A 27169-nucleotide genomic window follows, 5' to 3' on the forward strand; every position below is an offset into this window, starting at 1 on the left:
AAACTCTACGAAGACGTTTTTAAAGCTATTTCACTTACTGTTTTGCCTATCTGGACATAGGAAGTTTATTTACAGTACAAAGTGGATATAGAAGGATGTTCTATAGGCCAGGCGCAGTGGCTCATGCCTGTAATCCCAGCACTTTGGGAGGCCTAGGCAGGCGGATCACCTGAGGTCAGGAGTTCAAGACCAGCCTGGCCAGCATGGTGAAACCCTATCTCTACTGAAAAATACAAAAATTAGCTGGGCGTGGTGGCACACGCCTGTAATCCCAGCTACTCAGGAGGCCAAGGCAGGAGAATTGCTTGAACCTGGGAGGTGGAGGTTGCAGTGAGCCGAGATCACGCCATTGCACTCCAGCCTGGGTGACACAAGCAAAAAACTCCATCTCAAAAAAAAAAAAAAGAAAGAAAGAAAAGAAAGAAAGAAAATGCTAATGTTTAAAATGAGAATGCTACATTTTCCTTAATTTCTGGACATGCATGATTCCTTGTTTGGGGCAAGGTAAATTTGTGCCTTGGCTTCTAAGAATGACCATAGAGAACTTCCAAGTACAAACACCCCAAAAGAGACACAAGAAAAGAACAAGATCACCAAAACTGCACTAAGTTTTACCATAAGTAAAAATGATTGGCCAGGCGCAGTGGCTCATGCCTGTAATCCCAGCACTTTAGGAGGCCGAGGCAGGTGGATCACCCAAGGTCAGGAGTTCAAGACCAGCCTGACCAACATGGCGAAACCCTGTCTCTACTAAAAATACAAAATTAGCCAGGCATGGTGGTGCATGTCTGTAATCCCAGCTACTCCGGAGACTGAGGCAGGAGCATCACTTGAACCCGGGAGGTGGACGTTGCGGTGAGCCAAGATTGCACCACTGTACTCCAGCCTAGGCACCAAGAGCAAAACACAACCTCAGGAAAAAAAAAAAAAAAAAAGTTTACATACTTTGGCTGGGCGTGGTAGCTCACGCCTATAATTCCAGCACTTTGGGAGGCCAAAGTGGGCGGATCACATGAAGTCAGGAGTTCAAGACCAGCCCCACCAACATGGCGAAACCCCATCTCTACTAAAAATACAAAAATTAGCCGGGCGTGGTGACGTGTGCCTGTAATCCCAGCTACTAGAGAGGCTGAGGCAGAAGAACCACTTGAACCTGGGAGGTGGAGGTTGCAGTGAACCGAGATCATGCTACTACACTCCCACCTGGGCAACAAAGCAAGATTCTTGCCTCAAAAAAATTAAAATAAAAAAATTTTAAAAAAAGAGTTTCCATACTTTGTTTCCAAGTCAAACAAATACAATTTGACACGGCACTTTTTATTTTTAAATTTGTTGTTTTCAGGACGCTGAGGCAGGAGAATCACTTGAACCCAGGAGGTGGAGGTTGCATTGAGCTGAGACGGCACCACTGCACTCCAGCCTGGGCGACAGAGACAGACTCCATTTCAAAAAAAAAGATTAGCAAACAAAATAAAATTTGTTGTTTAGAACTTTAATCTGCCTAATTACTTAATATTTTTAATTTTGGGGTTTTTATTGAGGTGGAGTGTCCCTCAGTCACCCAAGCTGGAGTGCAATGGGGCAATCTTGGCTCGCTGCAACCTCTGCCTCCAGGGCTCAAGGGATTCTCCTGCCTCCGCCTCCCAAGTAGCTGGGATTATAGGCGCTCACCTTACTACTATGCCCAGTTAATTTTTGTGTTTTTTTAGTAGAGATAGGGTTTCACCACGTTGGCCAGGTTGGTCTTGAACTCCTGACCTCAAGTGATCCGCCCGCCTCAGCCTCCCAAAGTGCTGGGATTACAGGTGTGAGCCACCGTACCTGGTGGATTTGGTTTTCTTTTAAGAGATGAGGTCTTGCTATGTCTCAAACACCAGGCCTCCAGCAATCCTCCCACATGAACTTCCAGAGTAGCTACAGGCACATACCATCACATCAGGCTCAACTTTTTTATTTTTAGCAACATTAAAAATTTTTTTCGGCCACGCGAGATGGCTCACGCCTGTAATCCCAGCACGGTGGCTCACGCCTGTAATCCTAGTACTTTGGGAGGCTGAGGTGGACAGATCAGGAGGTCAGGAGATCAAGACCATCTTGGCTAACACGGTGAAACCCCGTCTCTACTAAAAATACAAAAAATTAGCCGGGCGTGGTGGTGGGTGCTTGTGGTCCTAGCTACTTGTGGTCCCAGCTACTCGGGAAGCTGAGGCAGGAGAATGGTGTGAACCCAGGAGGCAGAGCTTGTAGTGAGCTGAGATCGTGCCACTGCACTCCAGCCTTGGAGACAGAGCGAGACTCCATCTCAAAAAAAAAAAAAAATTCAGGCCAGGCGCAGCTCACACCTGTAATCCTAGCACTCTGGGAGGCAAAGGTGAGCAGATAGCTTGAGCCTAGGAGTTCAAGACCAGCTTGGACAACACAGTGAGACCCCATCTCTACAAAAAATACAAAAATTAGCCCAGCTTGGTGGTGTGTGCCTGTAATCCTAGCTACTTAGGAGGCTCAGGTGCAATGACAGCTTGAGCCCAGGAAGTCAAGACTGCAATGAGCTGAGATCACCACTGCACTCCAGCCTGGGCGTCAGAGCAAGACCCTGTCTCAAAAATAAATAAATAAATAAATAAATAAATAAATCATCCAGAATAAATTAAAACCCACAAGACATCATGTCATGTCACAACTTTGCCACCAAAACCTATTTTAATTCCTTCCACCTAAGAAACCAAAATAAAAAACCTCAGTACAACCTAATTGGTAAGAATGAGAAGGGGTGAGAGGGGCAGTTTATTTCAAACGGACTAACCTAACTAAAAGCAACACTCCTGGGGACTTTGGTAATAAACTCCTTGTCACCAAATGCTGACCACGTTGTGATGTGGCCAAGCACTGGCAGTGCAGAAGCAGTTTTATAGAAGCTGTAGCTTCTAAAAGGTAGAAGACTAAAAGTTACCATTAAAGCAAGGGTTAATAACAGAAAGCGGTATTAAAAATAGAGTTCGTACCAGCTTGCAGTCGGGCGTTCACCCTGGCTAGATTTGAAATCCTCCTCCCCAGGAACACTAAGGCACAGCCGTCCTGCCCCTCCCACCACCCGGCCCAGTCACCATGCAGCAGCCGGGTCCCTGTGCCCCGCCCCTGGACTGAGGGCTGTGCAGAAACTCGCAAAACAAGGAAGCTTCCAGGAGGTGGCAAGCAGCCAACTCAAACTGGATGGCTCCAGTTTAGGCTGGTTCGAGTCACAAACAACAGTTCCTAGTTTCCCCCACAATATTCAGACGCAGGGGCTGCCCGGGTGAGCGCTTCTCATCTGCTTCCAGAGCTAAGTCTATCTGGTTCTCATTCCTCTGCAGTAGAGCATCCTAATTAAACGCAAGGTTCCCACTTCAGCAATATGGGTCAGCCCAGCACTTGTTTCCAAAATGGAATGCCTATTCCATACAAGACCTTGCAGCTGACAACACCTACATATCTTTAAAAAAAACCAAACTTATACTAAAATGCTGTTTTTGACCAAAAAAGGAAATCCAGAAAGGAAACAGACCTATTTACAGGTATCCATTATGAGAGCTATGCCTACCAGAGCAATTAAGTAAGTACTCTTCCATGTTCCATATTTAGCACAAAAAAGGCTTGGCTGGCTAATATGACCCCCTAAAACAGAAGGTTGCTTATTGCGCAATAACAAGCTATGCAAGCAATACAGCAGCCAAAAAAAAGAATGTGTTTCCAAAATGTGGGCTCTTCAGTGACCTCTGCAGTTTGTCTGCCACTGATGGGGGGAAAAAAGGGTTTTTTTGGTGTATTTCTCGTCCAAAGCGCACACCGCTGAACATTTATTCCATGCTGCTAAACAGCACCAAAATAGCATTAAGGAGGGAACAAGCAAATGCTTATTATTTTGTAAAGTATTTAAGAGAGCCACTCAAAATGAGGCAAGACCTAATGTTTCTCAAGTATTACAGACACTAATATGCCTGCTGTTCTTTTCTTCCCTAACCCTTCCAAGTAGGCAACCTTTTAAATAATATAGATACAAGTATTTTAAGGAAAGAGCATACTTAATCATACACAGTCAATAAAACCATTAATTGTCTCTTACAGGATTCCATCACAAAGAATAATTATAAACGTCAAGACAGAAACTTCAAGTACACTTTCTCTTGTATGCTTAAAAAGAAACTTCATGTAACAGTTGGAAAGGTCCAAAGCAATGAATATGTTTTATTCATTTTCAGCATGAAATTCTCCCTTTTGAAACCTCTGGACAATCTAAAAAAGTAATAATGAGGCAGAACAAACTAATTAAAATCAAAGAATGGGCTGGGCGTGGTGGCTCACGCCTGGGCAACTGAGCGAGACTCCGTCTCAAAAAAATAAAAAAAAGAATCACAAAGCTACAAAACAAACTTATATCTACCACTGAATCCAGAAATTATTTGCCTATTCATTATTATAACTTTTGATAATAAATCAGACAAATTTGTTTCTATGACCATCACCGAAAAATGATCACTAATTATTAATTCCTTTAATACTTTAAAACACTGACTTTCAGGCCAGGCTCGGTGGCTCATGCCTGTAATCCCAGCACTTTGGGAGGCCAAGGTAGATGGACCACTTGAGGCCAGGAATTTGAAACTAGCCTGGTCAACAGGGCAAAACCCCATTTTTACTAAAAGTATAAAAATTAGCTGGTGGCACAACCTGTAATCCAGCTACTAGGGAGGCTGAGGCAGGAGAATCGCTTGAACCTGGGAGGCAGAGGTTGCAGTGAGTTTAGATTACACCACTGCACTCCAGTCTAGGTGACGAAGTAAGACTGCCTTTAAAAAAAAAAGAAAGAGAGAGAGAGAGGAAGGGAGGGAGGGAGGAAGGGAGGGAGGAAAAGGAAAAGGAAAGAAACTGACTTTTACTTCATATATATTTTAAAACTGCTGCTTGGTCTGGCAGTTCCCAGCATATCCCATGTATCATAACAAACTGTACAGCCAGGTAATAAAATCAGCATTCCTTCTCCCAATTAACACCTGAATGCGCATACCTGTTTAAAAAAAAAAGAGAGACAAATGGAAGGTACACTGTCACTTTGATAAATACGATGCCACTATTCTTTTTTTTTTTTTTCTTTGAGACGGAGTCTCGCTCTGTCGCCCAGGCTGGAGTGCGGTGGCGCTATCTTGGCTCACTGCAAGCTCCGCCTCCTGGGTTTTACGCCATTCTCCTGCCTCAGCCTCCCCAGTAGCTGGGACTACAGGCGCCCGCCACCTCGCCCAGCTAGTTCTTTGTATTTTTTAGTAGAGACGGGGTTTCACCGTATTAGCCAGGATGGTCTCGATCTCCCGACCTCGTGATCCGCCGGTCTCGGCCTCCCAAAGTGCTGGGATTACAGGCTTGAGCCACCGCGCCTGGCCAATGCCACCATTCTTTTTTTTTTTTTTTTTTTTTTTTTTTTTTTTTTTTTTGAGACGGGGTCTCGCTCTGTCACCCAGGCTGGAGTGCAGTGGCCGGATCTCAGCTCACTGCAAGCTCCGCCTCCCGGGTTCACGCCATTCTCCTGCCTCAGCCTCCCGAGTAGCTGGGACTACAGGCGCCCGCCACCTCGCCCGGCTAGTTTTTTGTATTTTTTAGTAGAGACGGGGTTTCACCGGGTTAGCCAGGATGGTCTCGATCTCCTGACCTTGTGATCCACCCGTCTCGGCCTCCCAAAGTGCTGGGATTACAGGCTTGAGCCACCGCGCCCGGCCTTAATGCCACCATTCTTAATGGTTTTCCTCGCCTTTATAGCCTCATCCACATTCTTTCACAAGACTACAAAAATGACAGCATTTTTGAAAAATTTTCTACTTGAACTTGGAAGAAAATAATTTCTCCTAACTACAATAAGTTAACTGCAAAATCTCAAGAAAAGACAAAAGGATATGTGAATAAAATTCCTCCTCTAGGAAAGAAACTATAATCTACAATATCTAAAATGTTTATGATTTGCAGATTTGGTCTTTACAGAAAAAAATCCTTCTTTTTTTTTTTTTTTTTTTTTTTTTTTTTTTTTTTGAGGCGGAGTCTTCACTCTGTCCCAGGCTGGAGTGCAGTGGCACCATCTCGGCTCACTGCAAGCTCCGCCTCCCGGGTTCGCGCCATTCTCCTGCCTCAGCCTCCGGAGTAGCTGGGACTACAGGCGCCCGCCACCGCGCCCGGCTAATTTTTTGTATTTTAGTAGAGACGGGGTTTCACCGTGTTAGCCAGGATGGTCTCGATCTACTGACCTCGTGATCCGCCCGCCTCGGCCTCCCAAAGTGCAGGGATTACAGGCGTGAGCCACCGCGCCCGGCCAATCCTTCTTATTAGACTAGAGACTTTCATGCTTTTTTAAGTTAAATGGGTCATATTCCTTTCTATAACCTTATATCTGTTGTTAAAATCCAGAATTCATTCAATTAATTACTGTTTACCCATAAAAGAATCTTAGGCAGGGCGTAGTGGCTCACACCTGTAATCTCAGCACTTCAGGAGGCCAAGGTGGGCAGATCACAAGGTCAGGAGATCAAGACCATCCTGGCTAACATGATGAAACCCTGATCTCTACTAAAATTACAAAAAATTAGCCAGGCGGGGTGGTGGGCGCCTGTAGTCCCAGCTACTCAGGAGGCTGAGGCAGGAGAATGGCGTGAACCCGGGAGGTGGAGCTTGCAGTGAGTCGAGATGGCACCACTGCACTCCAGCCTGGGCGACAGAACAAGATTCTGCCTCAAAAAAAAAAAAGAGAATTTTAAATTGTCTAACATTAGGAAAAAAAGTAATAGGGTTATAGATGACATTTGATATACTTTACTCAGTATACGTAATTTTTTAAAAAATATACAGACAGGTTGTAGGTTGTGCAAAGAATACCATCAGTAATAAGAAATACTTTCATTTCCTTTTCAATTAAAAAGTAAATTGTTGTAGGCCAGGAACAGTGGCTCACACCTGCAATCCTATTAGCCAAAAAATTAGCCAGATGTGGTAGCACACGCCTGTAGTCCCAGCTACTTAGGAGGCTGAGGCGTGAGAGTTGCTCCACCCAGGAGACAGAGGTTGCAGTGAGGTGAGATCATACCACTGCACTCTAGCCTGGGCAACAGCACAAGACTCTGTTTCAAAAAAAAAAGAAAAAAAGTAAATCGTTCTAATGCAAAGCTAACACACTGGAGAAGAGAGAGACATAAGGCTTTCCGTATCTTAACATGGCATAAGAGCTGAAAAGTCTGGTTACTTGAAGTTCTATATGCTTTCCTTGTTACTTTAAGCAAACATCACAAAGGCTTTCACATGTCTGCTTCCCTGCCCAGGAACTGTGTGTGAGTCTGTCTTTCCCCCTTTCCTGTTCCCAAGCTTCTCCCTTGTATCCTTCTAGCTTATGACAATGCAAAATAAATTTTAATAATGTAACAACTATACAATGAAAATGTGAGAAATACATTTCTAAAAAATCAGGTCATTCTAATTTTTTAAATATATTTAAGAAAGCTTGCTCTAAAATTCCAATTTCTGATGGATGCAGTGACCCTGTCACCCACTGCCTCCTTTCCCCTCTCTCTTCTGGGAAGAAGGGGGTTTCCTGCTGAGGAGGGAAGGGAAACTTCATCCTAGCCCCATGACTCAGACTTGGTTGGACCCTGGGGGAACCAAGAGCCCCAGGGGGAATGTGGCCTGTGATGCTGCCAAGCAGAGCCATGAGGGCCTACCAACGTACTCTTCTGCCATCACTCTAAAACTTGAGCATTACCCAACACCTGCCAGCCCTCTAGGCTGTGCCTTTCATCCTAGTACAGGTTGTCCCATTGCATGTGCCCAGCATGTGCTAGCTGTCCACACCAATCTAGTTAGTACCTGTGCATTCCTTGGCTTATGGCAAATAGAATTTTTTTTTTTTTTGAGACGGAGTCTTGCTCTGTTGCCTAGGCTGGAGTGCAGTGGTATGATCTTGGCTCACTGCAACCTCCATCTCCCAGGTTCAAGCGATTCTCCCAACTCAGCCACCAGAGTAGCTGGGATTACAGGTGCCCGCTACTACACCTGGCTAATTTTTGTATTTTTAGTAGAGATGGGGTTTCACCATCTTGGCCAGGCTGATCTTGAACTCCTGGCCTCATGATCTACCCGCCTCAACCTCCCAACGTGCTGGGATTACAGGTGTGAGTCACCGCGCCCAGCCTGAAGGAAATTCTTATGACTTGATGGGGGGGGATCCAATAATAGGGAACTATAGAAATAAAGTATGTTCAACTTCAATCAAGGGATTTTAAAATAAATGCTTCTGTGGAATTTATGCATTTAAAATGTTCTGTTGAAAAGACATGTGGCTCAATATATGGCCATGACAGAGAAACGAAAAGACGTCAAGCAGTACATAGCAGCACATGCAGCCATGAAGGCCCAGTTCTCACCAGTTAAATACTGTAAATGGTTTTGCAGAAACAGTCGGTGTGTTATTTATAAGGACTTCACAACTAGACTGCCATTAATCCCATATTTACTCATTTCATCAAAACTGTAACAATTAATAAGGATGGAGACTGATTAATTTCCCTATCAGTCATGAAGACAGAAGACAAACTTGTTTCCATAGGTAAAACCAAGCTATATTTTGCCCACTATACAAGTGCTAACTTTAAACATCTTTAAAGGACCTTTAGGAATGTCACAGTTTCACAAGTTTTAAAAATCACAAGAAGTAATTTATTTCTTCCAAAAGGAAAACTGAACATTCTGAATTTCATAACATCTCAAAATATTACACTTTGAATTCAATATAATTATAGAGGAAAAGAGAACATCTAATAAAAGGGAATAATGGGTAAACTCTGAACACCAGAGGATTATTATTTCTGTACACTTGCTTCAATCACAATTTAAATGACAAAAACTCCAGGCACAGTGGCTCACGCCTGTAATCCCAGCACTCTGGGAGGCCAAGGCGGGCGGATCACCTGAGGTCAGGAGTTCGAGATCAGCCTGGGCAACACGGTGAAACCCTGTCTCTACTAAAAAATACAAATACTAGCCAGGCATGGTGGCAGTGCCTGTAATCCCAGCTCCTCAGGAGGCTGAGTCAAGAGAATCGCTTGAACCCGAAAGGCAGAGGTTGAAGTAAGCCAAGATCACGCCACTGTACTCCAGCCTGGGTGAGAATGAAACCCTGTCTTTAAAAAAAAAAAAAAAAAGCTGCAATTACATAAAATTTGTCACATCAGTGAGATTAGAAGGAATCAATAAATTAATGAATGAGATTCAAGTAACTCACTAAAAGCAACGTGTAAATATAGGGTTGAAATCTGTTAGCTCTAGAAAATATGACTATATATGAAATGAAACCAATAACCTAAGTAAATGCTCTATAATCTCTCAAAAGGAAAAAAAAATAGTGATCTATAAAAAGGAAGAATCTACACACATAAGAAAGGGGGAACAGAGCAAGAATCTCTCAATGATTCTTCCCCAAGTCCATGGTAAGAAGGTGACTTCAACCAGCAGATTTCAGGATCCCTTACTTCCTTGTCAGGTATGGTCCTACAGTGCAAATCAGAGGGAAATAAAACATACAAGAGCCTAAATCTGGCCTTTTAGGTGGAAATTCCAATTTTTTAAATACTGGCAATAATTTAAAACACTATACAAGATGAATTAAATTTGTCTGCTGGGCCGGGCGCAGTGGCTCACACCTGTAATCCCAGGACTTTGGAAGGCGAGGCAGGCGGATTGCAAGGTCAGGAGATCGAGACCATCCTGGCTAACACAGTGAAACCTCGTCTCTACTAAAAATACAAAAAATTAGCCAGGTGTGGTGACAGGCGCCTGTAGTCCCAGCTACTCAGGAGGCTGAGGTGGGAGAATGGCATGAACCTCCGAGGCAGAGCTTGCAGTGAGCCGAGATCATGCCACTGCACTCCAGCCTGGGCAACAGAGCAAGACTCCTCCTCAAAAGAAAAAAAAAAAGAAAAGAAATTTTGTCTGCTGGTCAGATGTCAAACCTCTAGGTTGTAGCCTTTGGTATATAAATGAATACATCTAGCTACCCTAACGTGATAAAATAATCATCAAAAATTCCCTTTCTCACTAACTTTTTTATTGTAATTTAGTCCACAGGCAGATTTTCTAAGTGCATCTACCCTTCTAGCAGTTATCTTTCTGAGTGCAAATATTTAGAAGCATAGAACCACTTTTTTTTTTTTTTTTTAAATTACATGAACAGGGATTAAGCTCCATCAAATTCATCAGATCGCCTCTGGCTTCAAGCTTCTGAGCCTACAAGTCTGAGGGTGGATCCATTATACTCCCATCAAAGTATAATGCTACCCTGAAGGCATCATTCTCCTCTAGCGATCTCAGCTCACTGCAACCTCCGCCTCCTGGGCTCAAGCGATTCTCCTGCCTCAGCCTACTGAGTAGCAGGAATTACAAGCATCCACCACCACCCCCAGCTAATTTTTGTATTTTTAGTAGAGACGGGGCTTTACCATTGACCAGACTGGTCTCGAACTCCTGACCTCAAGTGATTTACCCACCTCAGCCTCCCAATGTGCTGGAATTACAGGCGTGAGCCACTTTGCCCAGGCTCAACACCTTCTCTTTTCTTTTTTTTTTTTTGAGACAGAGTCTCATCTCTGTCACCCAGGCTGGAGTGCAGGGGCTTGCCTCCCAAATGCAAGCAATTCCCCTGTCTAAGCCTCCTGAGTAACTGGGATTACAGGTATGGCCACCACGCCTGGCTAATTTTTGTACTTTTAGTAGAGGCAGGGTACCACCATGTTGGCCAGGCTGGTCTCGAACTCCTGACCTCAGCCTCCCAAAGTGCTGGGATTACAGGTGTGAGCCATCACGCCCAGTGCCTCAACACCTTTTCAATAAGTTTTGATCCAATGGAATGCAGTCACAGCTTTTTAATGAGGTAGGTTTGTGGAAAATGACAAAAACTTGAGTATTTTAGACAATTCTATGCAGAAAAAAAGTGGAAAAACAAGATTTTATAATTAGCTTATATGGTTCAAATGAATTTCATCTATCATTTATTTAGACAGCATACCAAATAAAAGCAAAAGAGTTTTCATCCATGTCACAGGGCTTGAGAGCTGAGCACAGAACGCGACTTTCCTGACTTCCTAAACTATATGCTCGTTTCATTTTAATATGCAAAATCTTCCAGAATGTTTGAATTATATCTAGATAGGCAGACGGATAAACAAAATGTTTTCACGTATTATTTTGAATAAGAAAATTTAGGAAGCCTAAAAATAGCCATTCAACTACATGACCACTTGCTTAATTTTAAGCAGGCAAAAGAAAAGTAATCTGAGCCTTTTGATCAGGTCAAAGAATTTGACTGTAAATTTTAAATATATACCACCTAAACTGAAAAGTAGGTCATATGGGTTTAACAAATTGAATAGCAGCATTTTTTTAAACATATACTAGGTATCAAAGTAAGCATTTTACATCAAGTTTTCATTTTAATTTTCACAATAACTTTATTAAGGTCCTTATTAAAAATGAGAAAGCTTAGCCAGGCACGGTAGCTCACGCCAGTAATCCCAACACTCTGGGAGGCCAAGGCAAGTGGATCACCTGAGGTCAGGAGTTAGAGAGCAACCTGGCCAACACAGTGAAACCCCGTCTCTACTAAAAATACAAAAATTGGCTGGGCATGGTGGTGGGCGCCTGCAATCTCAGCTACTTGGGAGGCTGAGGCAGGAGACTCACTTGAACCCGGGAGGTGGAGGATGCAGTGAGCCAAAATCACACCATTGCACTCCAGCCTAGGTGACAAGAGTGAGACTCCATGTCAAAAAAAAAGGAAAGCTAAGACCTGAAGAACGTAAATAACTTATCCCAGATTACTTAAAGGATAATCTATACCATATACCTAGATCTGTGATTTCAAAATCCATATAACTAGGTTTGAAGCTAAGTTTCTTATTAAGATTACCTTTAACTTGCTATTTTTGCTTTTCGAATAAAACTCCTTGGTTGGGCACTCTGGCTCATGCCTGTAATCCCCGCAATTTGAGAGACGGAGGAGGGCAAATTACTGGAGGTCAGGAGTTCAAGAACAGCCTGGCCAACATGGCAAAACCTCATCTTTACTAAAAATACAAAATTAGCCAGGCGTGGTGGCACACGTTTGTAATCCCAGCTACTTGGAAGGCTGAGGCAGGAGGACTGCTGGAACCCAGGGGGCAGAGGTTGCCATGAGCTGAGACTGCACCACCGCACTCCAGCCTTGGTGACAGAGCGAGACTCTGTCTTTAAAAAATAATTATTATTATTTGTAGAAAGAAATTCTCAACTAGTGAGATCAGTTTAGAGAACAGTAAAGTTACAACCTGCATTCAAAGGAAGCTTTTCTACTTGAGTTTATAAATTGGTTACCATCCTGATGTTAAAATTAGCTAAAATTTGTTCATAAGTTGATTTAGTCATTGATAATAAATGTGTCAACAATATATTTCACCAATACATATTTAATCAGCTTTTACAAATCTTCAAAATAATAGAAATAAATTGGTATTATACACCTACAAAATTAAAAATGTTAAAGAGATACCATATTTTCAGTGTCACAAGATTTGCCTTGCACAGCTAGAGTCACCACCTCCCTTCCTCTTTGATCATTTAATTTTAATACTGTGCATCTGGAGGATAAAATAGCACTTTGCAAATCATCACTTAACTTCAGGTACTTAGAACAGTTAATTCAAAAGCCACATGCCAGTTTCTTTACTGATTACATACATATATGATCCAAGATTACTTTAAAAAATAATACTATGCTGAAACCATTCCCACTGATTGTTGAGAATTTATTTAAAGCTAGCTCATCTGTTATAACAAAAGGCTGTTAACCTACCTGTCACTGCTGGTACTACTGCTGCTGCTGATTGAATCACTACTGGAGGATCTACTTCTAGAGCCGCTGCCGCTAGGGGACCTTGTGGGTCTAGACGCTTGGCTAGCCAGTCTCTGAGGAGACTGATTTCTAGACTGGGATGAATGTGGTGACCGACTCCTGCTGTGCTGGTAATTCCGCTCTGGCCTTCTGCCTCGTACCTCCCGGGTAATATCATCCCTGTAGATATCCCTGTGTACCACACTCGGCAGTGTAAACTGCTCGCGAGCCCTAGGTTCATATCGGGGGTCATGAGCATCAAAGCGATTTGGACTTCGACTCCGAGAAGCATAATAGAGCCCATGTTGTAAAGTCCGCTCTCGAGGATCTCTATAGTAATCCTGATCGTAATGTCTTGTCCGATCAAATCCTCCCGTCCCCCGTTCATGGTGTCCATAGGCACTATGTTCATAAGCACGCTCCCTGTTATCTGAAGCCCTGCATTTAGGAGGGGGAAAAATATTTAATCAGAAAGGAGCAAGCAAAACTAAAAGCAAGTCATGCAAACATTCACTTCAGCATTGTCTTTGTCTTTGCAACTGGTCATTTTCTAAACAGCATTAACCTACTTAGTAAGCAAACGCTAACAAGCTTAACATTTTACTTGACTCCAAAAATTATTTTCACAGCTGATGAATCATTGTTTTCATTGTATATTGGGCTTTCATGACTAGTGTTCTGCAGCTCAGTTGCTCACTTTATTAGAGATTTTCTGACTTGCATACATAAATATACAATCTCCTTTTCATGTTAACGGAACAAGAGGAGACTATTTTAATAATATGAAAGTTTTTACACTTTCATCTGATTAAAGTATATACCAAATTTTATTTATTCACAAATTTCTTTTAGGCCACATTTCCATGCTATGTTTTAACTCAGACATGAAAGCCCTGCTGCAGCGCATGTCTCAACAGTAGGAAGGACTTTCAAGAAGTCCAGAAAAAATTTTCTAAGTTTAACTGTTTCATTAAGTTTTGACTGCTTGGATAATTATAAAAAATTACTAGACTACATAAACTAGACTACACAGACTGCACAGAGGTACCCAATTACATTTAATACTAAAAATAGAATCTCAAAAAAAACCACTTCAAATATCAAAATATTAGGTTACCATATGCTACGCTACGTAAATTTAACTAAAAATAAAAATTACTCCTGTGTCATCAAATTCCAAATGACTTTAAAAATGACTATTCCATGATTCAATTTCTTAATGTATACACTTAATGGCTGCAGGAAATATATTCTTTTAGCTTTTAGCTATACTCAAATTGCCTGTGATGAAATTAGGCAACATTAGGAACTACAAGATATTCTAAGGTCGCTATTAGCAAAATAACTTAATTTAAAAAATCATTTAGTAGGATGTGAATATCTGTCAACCTAAAAAGTACAAAACATGTCGCATGTGCAATTACACACATGCAATTATGTGTTAATATTAAAAACTAATTATAATCCTAAAAAGAAATCATAAGTTCTCTACTTTTGTAGAGAACTAGAACTCAGCTCCTAAAAGACCATTTCACTTGAGTTTCTCTTCAACCCATCTCTGGATCTATCTTCTATCAAAAGGGATTAAGGAATCATGAAACATAAAGAATTAGAATCTCTCCAATGAAGAGTATCTGGCAAAATATTGTAACAATTAATACTAGATCCCCAGTACATGCTTAGATTCCAGGTCTCTCCACTAATACTCATTTTCACCCATCATTTCTCTTAGTAGCAACCCCACCTTCCTAGGCTTAGTTTAGCTTTTCTGCTGCTATCGTGAAAAACTAGCATGATAAACATTCTATATCTTTCCTACTTAAATGTATTAAATGAGTTTCTCTTTTATTTACTACAGTTTCAAAATTTTTGTATTTCAATGTCTAACAAATAAGAGGGTTTCCTTTGAGACTTAAGAGAAAATGCCATAAATAATTAATTTAGCACCCTATCAAATGTTAATCAGTGAAAGCCATTATTAATGATTTAACAGAAGCAATAGGCAAAAAAGTTCCAGGACAATTACTGCTACAGCTGCTATTTTATAAATATGCAACGTTTTTATCCATTAAGAAGATACAGAAGGCAGGCACAAGAGCTAGCAGAGCTGAAATCTAATGGCTATTCTCTGATTCACTATTAGTACTAAATACTTCTAGAGTTAGTGGGGGAAAAAAGAGAGTTTGACTTGGGTTAGGAGAGGGGCTAATATACACAGGTCAGGACATACCAACCTTTTCCAAGTGTGGAAACACGACCTATAATCCCAATTAAATCTAGGGAGAGAATTGTGAACATAACTTCCCCAATTTTGGCCCCTCTTATGGGGGTAATCCACCTTCTTAATGGGCAAAGGTGTCAAATGATATTTAGATGAACCACAAGAAAAAAAAAAATCTTAGTGACCAGACAAAATAATTCCACTGGAAGCAAGTAGTCCCAGACAAACTGTAACTCTCAAACCCCCAGACTTCTTTCTTGAGATAGTAGACAATTAGAAATTTATCCACATTCATAAATATTTCCAGCCCTAAATATGAATCAGGCAGCTGGCAGAAGAGGAAATATCCTCTACAATTCCAACAAATGAGGAAGGCACAGTTGCTCGCCAATAGTTCACTTTTGTAGCCATCCAGCCCAGTCAATTTTGATTGCTGTATCCACAACTGATCATCACCATGTGTTCAAAGCTAAAGTACCTTTAATTGGACAGCAACTTGCTTAAGAAATGATATAGTAATCCTCTTTCCCTGGGCTAGTGGAATCTTGACAGCATGACATCCCATATATCCCAGCAATTAGAAAAGAATGGCTATATTCCAGGATTTAGGAAACGTCCATCATTTTAATTTTTCCCCATTCCATCAAAGAGTGTAATTCCAACAATACAGAAATTGTGTAGATCCAAAATGGAAAAATCAAGCATTGCCTTCTCTCTTCTTCATCCAAGTACACATTTCCATGTTAAAGTATTGTTTGTAGAATCCAAGTGGTTGAATCATTATGGTCTGCTAGATTATTTTGTGACAATCCAATTTGTTTGTACATTTTATGTAGTGAAAATGGAGAGGCAGATATCAACTTCTAAAAGAATCTGTAGGCTCTAATATTCCAGAAATATTCCATATAGTATGAACACAAAAGCCAAATAGCTCCATCAGGTAGAAGGGATATATCCAAGGAAGGACTTAACATTATCCAAGAGAAGGAATAATTAATTCTAGAAGACAGGTAACTCCAAAAATGATGCTTCCATAGGAAATCTTCCATCACATTATATCTCAGGAACAGATATCCAATCAGCTGCAGGAAATATCCTCTATGATTCCATAAGATACCAGCCATTGGGATAGAAATCACTTCCGTTTCCAACCCAAAATAGGAAACTTTGAGAATGCCCAAAACTTTAAATCCGTCTGGGGCCCCTAAATATGAGTTTCTGTTTCTCACCACATCAAATACAAAATACCTGCCTACAGAAACCTTGGAACTTACCCATCAAGTCTCCGCTCATAACGTCCTTCTCGTGCATGAAGTGACGGTGGGGGACCATAAGCAGGCCCTCCACCACCTCCTCTGAACCCAGAAACCTCTCTACTACGAGATGCTATGGAAACTGTATCATCCAATCCCCGAGCAGCACTCGGGATGGTGCCTGGTTCATTATAATCCGTGCGTAGGTCTCTATCTCCCATTTTGTTGACCGAGTTGTGAGCTTTCTGTGCACTTTTGATGTCCACAAAATCCACAAAGGCAGCCACTCCTCCTTCAGATCCCCTCTTGGGGAGAATTTTGACACTTTCCACGCGGCCATATCTGGAAAAAATAAAGTCAACGTTATTGCTGCATATCAGTAATTTTCCAAAATAAGTTTTTAGACTTTTTTTTTTTTTTTGGACAATTTGCGTTATGTATGTAGGAGGGACGACCTGCAAAATGACTTTTCAAATGGATCTCTTTTACACTTACATTTTTCTCTCTGGGGAAAATATCTGCACCACATTATTACTCTCATTTCTTTTTTCTTTTTTTTTTTTTTTTGAGACGGAGTCTCGCTCTTGCCCAGGCTGGAGTGCAGTGGCACGATCTCGGCTCACTGCAAGTTCCGCCTCCCAGGTTCACCCCATTCTCCTGCCTCAGCCTCCCGAGTAGCTGGGACTACAGGCGCCCACCACCACGTCTGGCTATTTTTTTTTTTTGTATTTTTTAGTAGAGATGGGGTTTCACCGTGTTAGCCAGGATGGTCTCGATCTCCTGACCTCATGATCCGCCCGTCTTGGCCTCCCAAAGTGCTGGGATTACAGGCATGAGCCACCACGCCCGGCCTACTCTCATTTCTTAAATATAATATTTACTAAACTCCCCTTCACCTTTTTACTTTTCTAGAACACCTAGCTGAAATGCACTTCTCTTTTTTTTTTTTTTTCCTTTTGAGACAGTGTCTCACTCTGTCACCCAGACTGGAGTGCACTTACTACAACCTCCGACTCCCAGGTTCAAGTAATCCTCGTGCCTCAGCCTCCCAAGAAGCTGGGATTACAGGCATGTGCCACCACACCCAACTAATTTTTTTTGTATTTTTAGTAGAGACGGGGTTTCACCATGTTGCCCAGGCTGGTCTCGAACTCCTGACCTCAGGTGATCCGCTGCCTTGGCTTCCCAAAGTACTGGGATTACAGGTGTGAGCCACAGCACCAGGCCTTGAAACACACTTCTCAGAAGCTTTTAGAAATATTTATAGTCTAAAAAGGACTACTAAACCTAAGATAGAATCAAAGTAATTTAAAAATCTGTAAAACTTCCTATTAAAATAAAAACTATATATAGCTATTTTACAGATTTCATTTTCATTTTAACTTAATTCATTAAGTGACAATCATACTGGAAAACTGAAGTACTCAAACACTCCTTACTTAAAGGCAAAAATAAATCCAAATATTTTTGTGTCCACTTGCAAGTGATAGTCTAATTTTTCTCTTTTTTTGAGACGGAGTCTCGCTCTGTTGCCAGGCTGGAGTGCAGTGGCATGATCTCAGCTCACTGCAACTTCCACCTCCTAGGTTCAAGCAATTTTCCTACCTCAGCCTCCCGAGTAGCTGGGACTACAGGCACGCACCACCACGCCCAGCTAATTTTTTGTATTTTTAGTAGAGACAGGGTTTCATCATGTTGGCCAGGATGGTCTCGATCTCTTGACCTCGTGATCCGCCTGCCTCGGCCTCCCAAAGTGTACCGTGACTCACACCTGTAATCCCAGCACTTTGGGAGGCCCATGCAGGTGGATCATTTGAGGTCAGGAGTTCGGGACCAACCTGGCCAATATGGTGAAACACCTGTCTCTACTAAAAATACAAAAATTAGCCAGGCATGTTGGCACACATCTGTAATTCCAGTTACTCAGGAGGCTGAGGTGGGGGAGGATCGCTGGAACCTGGGAGGTGGAGGTTGCAGTAAGTCGAGATCGCACCACTGCACTGCTGTCTGAGTGACAGAGCAAGACTCCATCTTAATTTATATAGATTAATAAATCTAAGAAAATCTTTTGATAGACCATACATTCTAATTTTTATTCCAAAAAAAGTGTACAATGTCTGTAAAGAAAAATTTTGAGATACTTGTTACATTTTGAAGCACATGAGAAATAAAATTTGTAATCACTAAAGAAAATCATGAAAATACCATAAGTTTCATTAGGAGTTAATACTTACAATTTTATGTACTCGTAATTTGGCATTTTAGAAAGGCAGGCACAAGCGCTTTTAAATATAACACTTATTTTGCTGACAATCGACAGTCATAAGTTTACACTTCCTCTGAAGAAGCTGACTTTATCACAAACCAGAATTTTTCTTTTTTATATCCCCTAGCATGATTTAAGTTACCACCTCATACAAAGGAAACATAATCCTAAAACCAGTTTCATCAGGAAACTGAAATAGAAGTAATAAAACTATTTGGCACAAATTAATTTATTAAAATGTCCTTTTTCCCCCTTTACTGAGCAGCCCCCAAACCACCAGAATAGTTTCAGAGAGATCCCCAAAAAGGACCTTTTCAATTTAGAAAAAAAAAAAACCCGATAGGGATTGAAATAGTTCTTTCCACACAAACACAAAATAATGCCATCCAATGTATTTGACAAAGGACTTGTATCTAGAACACAAGAAATCTTACAACTCTATCCATTTTTCTTTAAATGGGCAAAACATTTCAGCCAAAAAGATATACAGATGGCAGACAAGCACATGAGAAGATGCTCAAAATCTTTAGTAATTAAGGAAATACAAATCAAAACCACCATATGATACTATTTCAAGCTGGGCACAGTGGCTCACACCATAATCCCAGCACTCTGGGAGGCTGAGGCATGAAGAACACTTGAGCCCAGTAGTTTGAGACCCGCCTGGGCAACAAAGCAAGACCCTGACTCTATGAAGAAACAAAAAAAAAAGTAGCTGGGCATGGTGGCATGTGCGCCTGTGGTCCAAGCAGCTGCTCAAGAGGCCGAAGCAGGTAGATCACCTGAGCCCCTAAGTTCAAGGCTGTAGTGAGCCAAGATTGTGCTACAGCACTCCAGCCTAGGTGACAGACTAAGACTCTGTCTCAAAACAAAAACAAAAACAAGACATACTACTTCACACCCAAGATAATGGCTTTTCTTTTGAGTTGCAGCCTAGCTCTGTCACCCAGGCTAAAGTGCAGTGGCACGATCTCGGCTCACTGCAATCTCTGCCTCCCAGGTTCAAGCCATTCTCCTACCTCAGCCTCCTGAGTAGCTGGGATTATAGGCACCTGCCACCACGCTCAGCTCATTTTTGTATTTTTAGTAGAGACGGGTTTCACCATGTTGACCAGGCTGGTCTTGAACTCCTGACATTGTGATCCGCCCACCTCCGCCTCCCAAAGTGCTGGGATTACAAGTGTGAGCCACCTTGCCTGGCCAAGAATGGCTTTTTTTTTTTTTTGAGACGGAGTTTCACTCTTGTTGCCCAGGCTGAAGTGCAATGGAGCAATCTCGGCACACTGTAACCTCTGCCTCCCGGGTTCAAGCAATTCTCCTACCTCAGCCTCCCAAGTAGCTGAGATTACAGGCATGTGCCACCACGCCCAGCTAATTTTTGGTATTTAGTAGAGACGGGGGGGGGGGGGTATCACCATATTAGTCAGGCTGGTCTCAAACTCATGACCTCAGGTGATCCACCTACCTCAGCCTCCCAAAGTGCTGGGATTACAGGTTTGAGCCACCATGCCCAGCCATGGCTATATTTTTAAAACTCTAAAAAATAAAAAAAAAGTACATCCTTGCAAACACTTCTTTTCTGGTTTTTCATTTTTTTGTTTTTGGCTGGGCATGGTGGCGTGTGCCTGTAGTCCCAGCTACTCAGGAGGCTGAGGCAGGGGAATCGCTTGAACCCAGGAGATGGAGGTTGCAGTGAGCCAAGATCGCGCCACTGTACTCCAGCCTGGCGACAGAGCAAGACTCCATCTAAAACAGAAAAAGAGAGAGAGAAATTTAAATCCTTATGCATAGCTGGTAGGCATGTAAAATGCTGCACAGTCCTGTGAAAAAGTTTGGCATTTTCTCAAAAAGTTAACCAGAGAATTACCATATGACTCAGCAATTTCAGTCCAAAGAAATGAAAATTGGGATTCAAACAAGTATGTGTCCACCAATGTTCAGTGCAGCACTATTCACAATAGGCAAAAGGGTGTAAACAACACAAATGGCCAGCAATGGATGAAGAGATAAAATGTGGAACACACATATAATGGAATATAAGATATTAAAAAGAAAGAGGTTCTGATAACACACTACAACATGAATAAAACCTTGAAAACATTACGCTAAATGAAATAAGCTACATACAAAAGGACAAATAGTACATGATCCCACTTATATGAGGTATTTAGAACAGTCAAATTCGTAAAGAAAGTAGAACAGATTACCAGGACGTGGGAGAAAACAGGAATGGGAAGTATTGCTTAATAGGTAAAGTTTCTATATGGGATGATGAAAAAGTTCTGACTATAGTGATGATGGTTACACAACACTGTGAATGTACTTAATGACACTGAATTGTAAATTTTAAGTGATTAAAATAAATTTCATATTACATCTTTTACTCCCCCAACATACACATATACACAGTTTATCACTAAACTCAAGTTCACATAGATTTTTCTCCTCCCTAAAAAATAAAAAGAACAGAAAACAACAAAGAAGGAAGCAACAAATAACTTAGTCAAAGGACACAAATGTTTAAGTTTAAACTCTAAAGAGCTGAATACAAAAGAAATACATATGGAATGAGGAACTAAATACTCAACGCAGGTAGGGTATGGTAGCTCACACCTGTAATCCTAGCACTTTGGGAGGCTGAAGCAGGAGGATCACTTGAGCTCGGGAGTTTGAGATCAGCATGGGCAATATGGAGAAACCTTGTCTCTACAAAAAATACAAACATTAGCCAGATGTGGTGGCATGTGCCTGCAGTCCTAGCCACCTGGAAGGCTGAGGTGGGAGAATGGCTTGAGATCAGGAGGCAGAGCTTGCAGTGAGCCCAGATTCCACCACTACACTGTCCAGCCTGGGCGACAGAGCGAGACTCCGTCTCAAAAAAATAAATAAAAATAAAAATAAAATTAAAATTAAAGCATAGATGAATGCACACAGAACAAAAATCAAAGCATAGGCCAGGCGCGGTGGCTCAAGCCTGTAATCCCAGCACTTTGGGAGGCCGAGGCGGGTGGATCACGAGGTCAGGAGATCGAGACCATCCTGGCTAACATGGTGAAACCCCGTCTCTACTAAAAATACAAAAAACTAGCCGGGCGTGGTGGCGGGCGCCTGTAGTCTCAGCTACTTGGGAGGCTGAGGCGGGAGAATGGCGTGAACCCGGGAGGCGGAGCTTGCAGTGAGCCGAGATCACGCCACTGCACTCCAGCCTGGGAGACACAGCGAGACTCCGTCTAAAAAAAAAAAAATCAAAGCATAATCCTTTCTTACAAAGGTGCGCTCACTGCTCATATCATTTTTGTATAAGGAAAGTACCTTTTTTGAAAACAAACCACAAATTTATCTCCAAATTTAACAAAGAGAACAAATCAACACTACTCTTTTACACTAAGAAGACTGGAAACTCCCAAATTTTAAATAAACAAAAAGGGCTGCTTAAATCTTCATATCCGTGAAAACTTAGCTGGTAAATATGATTTCCTGACTTTGTCTACTCTTTCCAAAACACCACATTTCCTTTAGTATTCGAGCATCCCTCCAGTATTCAAACTAAACCATTTACCTGACATTTATTAAGTAAAAAAGAACAAGAATAATCAAATCACAGTTAGATATATTTTCCTTTTTTTTATTAACAATATCAAGCCTTAGCTATAAGTTTCCAGAGAACCTGCCTATGCAATATTCTCCAGTAATAAGAATAAATATATCAGTTTCTAAAATAACATGGTCACTGGTTATGGTAATAAGCTAACTCATTTGTAGTTTTTATTTGGAAACAGGGAGCCCAGGCTGGAGTACAGTGGCTTGATCACAGCTCACTGTAGTCTCAACCTCCTGGACTCAAGTGACCATCCCACCTCAGCCTCCCTATCAGCTAGGACTACAGACGCACGACACCACACCCAGCTAATTTATTTTTAATACAGACAGGATCTCGCTGTGTTATCTAGGCTGATCTCAAACTCCTGAGCTCAAGTGATCCTCCCATCTCGGCCTCCCAAAGTACTGCGGTTACAGGTGTCAACCTGCAGTGGCACCCTGTCCTCATTTGTAACTTTTAAAGAATTAAGAAAACTGAAATTGGCCAGGCATGATGGTTCATGCCTGTAATCGCACCACTTTGGGAGGCTGAGGTGGGAGGATCACTTCAACTCAGGAGTTTGAGACCAGCCTGGGAAACATAGCAAGACCCCGTATCTATTTAAAACAATTTTTTAAAGAAAATCAAAACCAGAGAAAAAATAAAGCTAAGAAATTCTACTTGAACGCTACACAGTGCAGTATAAAACAATGAGTTTGCCTTTAACAATTTTTAAAGACACTACTACATGGATCACGAGGTCAGGAGATCGAGACCATCCTGGCTAACACGGTGAAACTCCGTCTCTACTAAAACTACAAAAAATTAGCTGGGCTTGGTGGCAGGTGTCTGCAGTCCCAGCTACTCTGGAGGCTGAGGCAGGAGAATGGCGTGAACCCAGAAGGTGGAGCTTGCAGTGAGCCGAGATAGCGCCACTGCACTCCAGCCAGGCGACAGAGCAAGACTTCATCTCAAAAAAAAAAAAAAAAAAAAAAAGACAATACTAAACTGGTTATGTTTTAAAAATCTTCACAGCTAAGCATGGGGCTCATGCCTGTAATCCCTGTAATTTGGGAGGCCAAGGTAAGAGAATTCTTGAGCCCCACAGTTCGAGACTAGGCTGGGCAAATAGTGACACCCCAAAATAAATAAATAATTTTTTAAAAAAATTAGCTGGGTGGTGGTGTAGTCCCAGCTACTTGGGAGGCTGAGGCAGGAGGATTGCTTGAGCCCAGGAACTTGAAGCTGCAGTGAGGCATTATTGTGCCACTGCACTCCAGTCTGGGCAATAGAACAAGACCTCGTCTTTAAAAAAAAAAAAAAAAAAAAAAAAAAAAAAATGCCAGGCGCGGTGGCTCAGGCCTGTAATCTCAGCACTTTGGGAGGCCGAGGCGGGCGGACCACCAGGTCAGGAAATGGAGACCATTCTGGCCTACATGGCGAAATCCCGTCTCTACTAAAACACACACACAGAAAAATTACCTGGGTGTGTTGGCATGCACCTGTAATCCCAGCTACTCGGGAGGCTGAGGTAGGGGAATCGCTTGAACCTGGGAGGCAGAGGTTGCAGTGAGCCGAGATCACACCACTGCACTCCAGTCTTGGCAACTGAGAGAGACTCCATCTCAAAACAAAACAAAAAACTTCCCTATCACTAAAATTTGGTCAATATACACTATACTCTTCTAAGTTTTCAAGAAAGAATGAAAAGTTACCCAAAATAATGCCAGGTGTCCTGAATGTTTGATCTCTTTTCAATATTTAGCAATCCATATAATAAGCACTGACAGTCTTAGAAGTGCCTGAAGAGATACATACATACAAAGATGATTTTTTTTTTTTTTTTTAAGACTGAGTCTCGCTCTGTTGCCTAGGCTGGAGTGCAGTGGCACGATCTCAGTTCACTGCAACCTCCACCACTGAAACTCCAGGGTTTCAGTGATTCTCCTGCCTCAGCTTCCCAAGTAGCTGGGATTACAGGAATGGGTCACCATGACCAGCTAATTTTTGTATTGTTGGTAGAGACGGGGTTTCACCATGTTGGCCAGGCTGGTTGTGAACTCCTGACCTCAGGTGATCCGCCAGTCTTGGCCTCCCAAAGTGCTGAGATTATAGGCTTGAGCCACCACACCTGGCCAATTTCAGTATATTGATGACCTCAGATTTCGCATTTGAGGACAATGTGATATAGTGGAGAAAACACATGGCCGGGTGCAATGGTTCACACCTCTAATCCCAGCACTTTGGGAGGCTGAGGTGGGTGGATCACTTGAGGACAACAGTTTGAGATCAGCCTGGCCAACACGGTGAAACCCCATCTCTACTAAAAATCCAAAAAAATTAGCTGGGTGTGGTAGTGCACATCTGTAATCCCAGCTACTCAGGAGGCTGAGGCATGAGAATTGCTTGAGGTCAGGAGGTGGAGGTTGCAGTGAGCCAAGATCGTGCCACTGCACTCCAGCCTGGGCGACAGAGCAAGACTTGATCTGAAAACAGAAAAGAATAGAAAATACATGAGAAAAGTGACCAGGGTTCTAATCCTGATTCTGTTATTAACTATATGGTTTTAAAAGCCACTGTTCAGGCCAGGCATGGTGGCTTACGCCTGTAATCCCAGCACTTTGGGAGGCTGAGGCGGGCGGATCACGAAGTCAGGATTTTGAGACCCAGCCTGACCAACATGGTGAAATCCCATCTCTACTAAAAATACAAAACTTAGCCAGGTGTGTTGGCGCACGCCTGTAATCCCAGCTACTCAGGAGGCTGAGGCAGGAGAATCACTTGAACCTGGGAGGCAGTGAGGATGCAGTGGGTCGAGATCCAGCCTGGGCGACAGAGCCAGGCTCCATCTCAAAAAAGAAAAAAAGGCGTTGTTCGAGAAGCTTAACACATCCTGGGAACAAAACATAGATCCCTAGCCTCATGACATTTATTTACAATTTTCAGTTTGTTGGTATGTGAAAAGAAGACCCCTCCCATTCTAAAATTGTTTTCATCAACTGCATAAGAAACTTACTCCATAACTTCCAAAGCATCAATTACACAAAGCTTTAAAATCCTTAGTATGCTAAAATCCAAGGAATTCTCTCAATACTCCTCCTTTCTAGAAGGGACTACATTCAACCTTTATTGGCTAGGCTATCAATAGGAATACAATTATTAATTTTAATCTCCGCTTTTGCAACTGACCTAATAAGCAATAGGAAAGAATTGCCACATACTTCATTCTCACACAAGTCATACTACTATAGAAAACAATCCTCTCTGAGTCATTCTCGAAGCAAGACAACAGAACACCAATGAAAACAACACTTCCCAATTTTGCATCTAATCCCTCTTGACCCAGTTAATTTCTAGAGCTAAAAAATCACATCTGAGTCTTTTTATGATCATTAACATTACTGTTCTATTTCCAAGGAATGAGATCCCATCTTTACTAGCTCTCAAAGTTTTGAAATCCTGCTATGGGAGAAAAAGTTATTACAGAATTGTAAATGAGGACAAGCATCAAGCCTTTAGAAGATGCATGCAAATGACATAGCCACCCATCCATCTAAAACCCAATATATAACTTTCGAAAGATCACATTTTTATCAAACTACCCATGGCTTTGTGTATTGCCTACTTTTCCACCTTTCCCCCTCATCATCACCACAGCTGTGCCTTATTCAAAAGCAAATGATCAGCCGGGCATGGTGGCTCACACCTGTAATTCCAGCAGTTTGGGAGGCCAAGGCGGGTGGATCACCTGAAGTCAGGAGTTCGAGACCCAGCCTGACCAACATGGTGAAACCCTGTCTCTACTAAAAATACAAAAATTAGCCAGGCATGGTGGCCCGTGCCTGTAATCCCAGCTACTCAGGAGGCTAAGGCAGGAGAATCGCTTGAACCCAGGAGGCAGGGAGGTTGCAGTGAGCCAAGACCACGCCCCTGTACTCCAGCCTGGGCAAAAGAGTGAGGTTCTGTCTCAAAAAAAAAAAAAAAAAATTAGTCATTATAGACAGACAAAAAGCAAAGAGCAAATAAACACACCATAAAGGATAAGAAAGGCCGGGCGCGGTGGCTCAAGCCTGTAATCCCAGCACTTTGGGAGGCCGAGACGGGCGGATCACGAGGTCAGGAGATCGAGACCATCCTGGGTAACACAGTGAAACCCCGTCTCTACTAAAAATACAAAAACTTAGCCGGGCGAGGTGGCAGGCGCCTGTAGTCCCAGCTACTTGGGAGGCTGAGGCAGGAGAATGGCGTGAACCGGGGAGGCGGAGCTTGCAGTGAGCTGAGATCCGGCCACTGCACTCCAGCCTGGGTGACAGAGCGAGACTCCGTCTCAACAAAAAAAAAAAAAAAAAAAAAAAAAAAGGATAAGAAAAAGTCTTAAGAGATGAATATATTCAAGTTTGGCTAGGCTACCTATAATGGTAGAGGTAACGGGCCAAATGTGGTGGCACACACTTGTAATCCCAGTAATTTGGGAGACTGAGGCAGGAGCATCAGTGAAAATGGCCATGAGTGAGTCATGGCCATGCCACTCACCTCCAGCCTGGGCTAATAGAGCAAGACCTTGTCTCATAAATAAATAAATAAATAAATAAAAACAGTAGAGACAATAAATGTTTGTGCTGGTTTTTTACATTATAAAAAGATTAAAATCATTCCTCTTTTGAACTCAGTTAAATCATAAATGTATCCATTACAACCACCAAATTATGTGGACTAATGTAGTAACATTAATATGTATATTACCTTTTTTAACACAATTTTATAAATGAATTACTAATTTATAATTCAACCCACGTGAGTTTATATTTAGACCAAAAGGGCCAGGCACGGTGGCTCACACCTATAATCCCAACACTTTGGGAGGCAGAAGTGGGCAGATGACCAGGTCAGGAGATCAAGACCATCCTGGCCAACATGGTAACACCCC

The 27169-nt window shown here is 42.1% G+C and overlaps 1 protein-coding gene across 3 annotated transcripts in view; it reads right to left on the bottom strand.

The window, feature by feature from the left end:
• SPEN (spen family transcriptional repressor) overlaps positions 1-27169 on the bottom strand; it is a 98502-nt gene that overhangs the window by 50892 nt on the left and 20441 nt on the right. The window contains exons 2-3 of one of the 3 annotated variants that reach the window (XM_005544696.4): positions 16418-16738; positions 12884-13360 (exon numbers count right to left, since the gene is read on the bottom strand). In XM_005544696.4, the coding sequence (XP_005544753.3) occupies positions 12884-13360; positions 16418-16738 (798 nt within the window). Of the gene's footprint in view, positions 1-12883; positions 13361-15156; positions 16739-27169 lie in introns of all 3 variants that reach the window. The other 2 variants (XM_074019347.1, XM_045379955.2) reach the window with 2 other exon arrangements.

Source organism: Macaca fascicularis, chromosome 1, assembly GCF_037993035.2.
Source record: "Macaca fascicularis isolate 582-1 chromosome 1, T2T-MFA8v1.1".
Taxonomy (NCBI): domain Eukaryota; kingdom Metazoa; phylum Chordata; class Mammalia; order Primates; family Cercopithecidae; genus Macaca; species Macaca fascicularis.